Raw genomic sequence first — 2,672 nt, forward strand, 5'->3', positions numbered from 1 at the left:
ATCACAGCCTCCCCAAGGATGTCTCTGTAGGATATCCATGTTGCAGAGAACTCAACCCTTTGACAGGACCGCTGTGCCTGGGTCATCTAAGGCTGAGCACTTCTCTTGCTTCTCTTCTACACCAGCTCTAGGCCAAGTCATATCTAGATCTTTCAGAATGCTGAGCCCATGTTTTCTTAAGAATCAGACTTCCTCTCTCACATTTGGGTCTCTGAGTCACACAGGCTGCATTCTCCTTTCTTGTCATCTTTCCCACAGTTTCAGAGCTCAGGAAATGGCCAGCATACCTGCACCAAAAGGGGCAGAAACCTTTGGTACCAGGCTGAATGCCCCTGGACTTCTGGGTTACACAGGCTGGATTCTTTCTTGTCATCCCCACCTCATCCACACCCACCATGTGTGGGCAGCTCCTTTTGCTTCTAGAAACAAGTTGATTCTGTTTACACTGGGAGACCAATAAAAAAAGGTGTTATTGTCACTGATCTCTTGCTCTGCTTTCAGTAACATAAGTGACAGCAGAAGCTTTGGCATGAACTGTTGTTGGTCACAGGCAGGGATAAAGGAGGGATGGGCAGAGAGGATGAGTGGGGCAGATCTCTCATTTCCCCATGGAACAAGAACCCTTGGTAACATGGAGTCAGGATGCAGCTGTGTGACAGTGACAAACAGCCTGTCCTCAGGCTGGAGCCCAGGGGTTGTCCAGGAGGCTGTGGGAATAAACCCAGAGCCGGAGGATCAGGCTGAGATCCCTGAGGGACCATCACTGCTGTCCTAGGTCACAAACGTAGGTGCTCTTTCTGGGAAGGAATGCCCAGTGTTTCTGCTGCTCCCCATGCAGTAAAAGGTGTCATTGAGATGGGGGCTTTCTCAAGAGTTTTCCAGGGAGGAGTCACTTGAAGCAAATATCGGGCAATTTCTGTACCGGGATATTCCACAGACTCACCACTAGACCCTCACTCAGTGAGAAGCTCCAATGGTGTAAGAGAGGAGAAGAGAACACAGTCAGGCCCTAAGGGAACAGGAAACCCACCCTCCGCAGTCGCCGTGGTCCTGAGTGGGATGAGCTTCAGGAAAGTCACATCCCTGGGACTTACTTTCCCTGTGGCCAAGGAGCAGCCTCAGCCTTGTCTCAGCCATGGTGCAGCCTCCCCTTGACTCTCTCATGTCCTACACAGAACTTTACTGGCCCCAGGTCTGTAGTTACCCTCAGACCTAACCCCATCTCCTGACATTTCCACTGAAATGCAGGTACCCAGGACTGAGCCAGGTCAGCACTGTATCTGGAATGCCTCCCTGACCTGTGCCCTCAGGCAGCATTTCGTATTTGAGTACCTTGTTCCTGGGACACAGTAAACCTCAGATATCCCTGAGAACAGACCACTGGGGATGGAAGGGGAAGTTTCTGCTTGTACGCTGGAAGAGCAGAGTCCATGCTGCAGGGGACTGTTCACCTGCTACCATGTCCCCAGGCTCTGACCATGATGTGAGCTAGGAAAGCCTCATTTTGCTTCTTTCAAGAAAAAAGTCCAGCTCCACAGGCACTGGTGTTAGCACATATGAACAAGCAGCCAACACTTCAGGGTCATCGGGTGTTTTGGTTTTGTTTTGTTTTACTGAGACTTCAGAAGGATGGATGGGAAATTAAGAGAAGAGCCTTTTACAACTAGAAAGTACTTCCAAATGTAGTTTGTGCCTATGCCGGTTATTTTAAAAATTTAAAACTATTACAGAACAAGACCCAGATCAGGGTGAGGTTTTTGTCCCACTTCCCCATGTGTGTGTGTCACTGTGAGAAGCATTGTTGTGCCAAGTCGTACAGTAATAGTCAGCCTCATCCTCAGACTGGAGCCCAGAGATGAGTAAAATCCCTGCATTGGCCGAAGCATCTTTGGATCCAGAGAAGCGGCTGGGGACTCCAGAGCCCTGGCCCTTATTTGAGTCTGAGTAGTAGTACAGTAGATACCGGGGAGGACTCCCTGGCTTCTGCTGGTACCAGTGTATATTGTAGCCACCAACACTGATACCACTGCGCAAGGTGCAGGTGAGTCTGACTGATGCTCCAGGAGATGCTGAGAGGGAGGCTGGCTGAGTCAGCACAGGCTGTGAGAGGGAACCTGGAAATACAGGCATTTATAGGTTTTAAGGCAGAAACCAGAGTAACAGGTTTTAGGGATCTTTGACAGAAGAGTCAGAATCAGGCTGGGTGGCTGACCCTGATCTCTGAGGCCTGTTCCTACCTGTGCAGTGAGATAGGAACAGGAGGAGGAGAGGAGTCCAGGCCATGGTGGACACAGCCTCTTTCCCTGCAGTGGGGCTGGGCTGCCCCAGGCCTCCTTTTCTTCCCACCCTCTGCAGAGGAGGGGCTGCTCATGCAAATGTGTTTCCACCCAGGGACTGCCCAGCCCCTCCCTGAGCCCTGGGGATGCAGCTCAGCTCACTCTGCAGACTGGGCAGGAGGAAGATTTGCTTTTCTTCTTGCAAGGCCCTGGGAGGAAGCACCTGTTGTGACCATACACAGGTCCCTGCTCAGGGATCTCTGCCAGGCCAGAGGGCACACAGCTACCAAGTCCTCATCAGTGAGCACAAGGCCCAGCCCCGAGGCCTGGATTTCTTTGAGTGAATAGTCTTCATCCGATGCTGGTCCCGGAACACACACTTTCCCATGATGCAGA

General features: G+C 51.4%; 1 protein-coding gene across 1 annotated transcript; it reads right to left on the reverse strand.

Moving 5' to 3' along the window:
• Window positions 1-1,743: 1,743 nt before the first annotated feature.
• On the reverse strand, window positions 1,744-2,297 carry LOC105521995 (immunoglobulin iota chain-like). The gene is made up of 2 exons (XM_011956367.1): window positions 2,238-2,297; window positions 1,744-2,114 (listed from the first exon to the last, which is right to left on the reverse strand). The coding sequence occupies exons 1-2, from the start codon at window positions 2,281-2,283 to the stop codon at window positions 1,744-1,746; spliced, it is 417 nt and encodes a 138-aa protein (XP_011811757.1). The 5' UTR covers window positions 2,284-2,297.
• Window positions 2,298-2,672: the final 375 nt, after the last annotated feature.

The sequence above is a fragment of the Colobus angolensis genome, unplaced genomic scaffold, assembly GCF_000951035.1.
Source record: "Colobus angolensis palliatus isolate OR3802 unplaced genomic scaffold, Cang.pa_1.0 Scaffold415, whole genome shotgun sequence".
In the NCBI taxonomy this organism is placed as follows: Eukaryota; Metazoa; Chordata; class Mammalia; order Primates; family Cercopithecidae; genus Colobus; species Colobus angolensis.

Excerpts from the sequence above, each read along its gene's own strand:
- LOC105521995 (XM_011956367.1), bottom strand. The coding sequence starts at position 2,283 with ATGGCCTGGACTCCTCTCCTCCTCCTGTTCCTATCTCACTGCACAG. Across the intron at positions 2,115-2,237 it reads GTTCCTATCTCACTGCACAG|GTTCCCTCTCACAGCCTGTG; the intron begins GTAGGAACAGGC and ends CTGTATTTCCAG.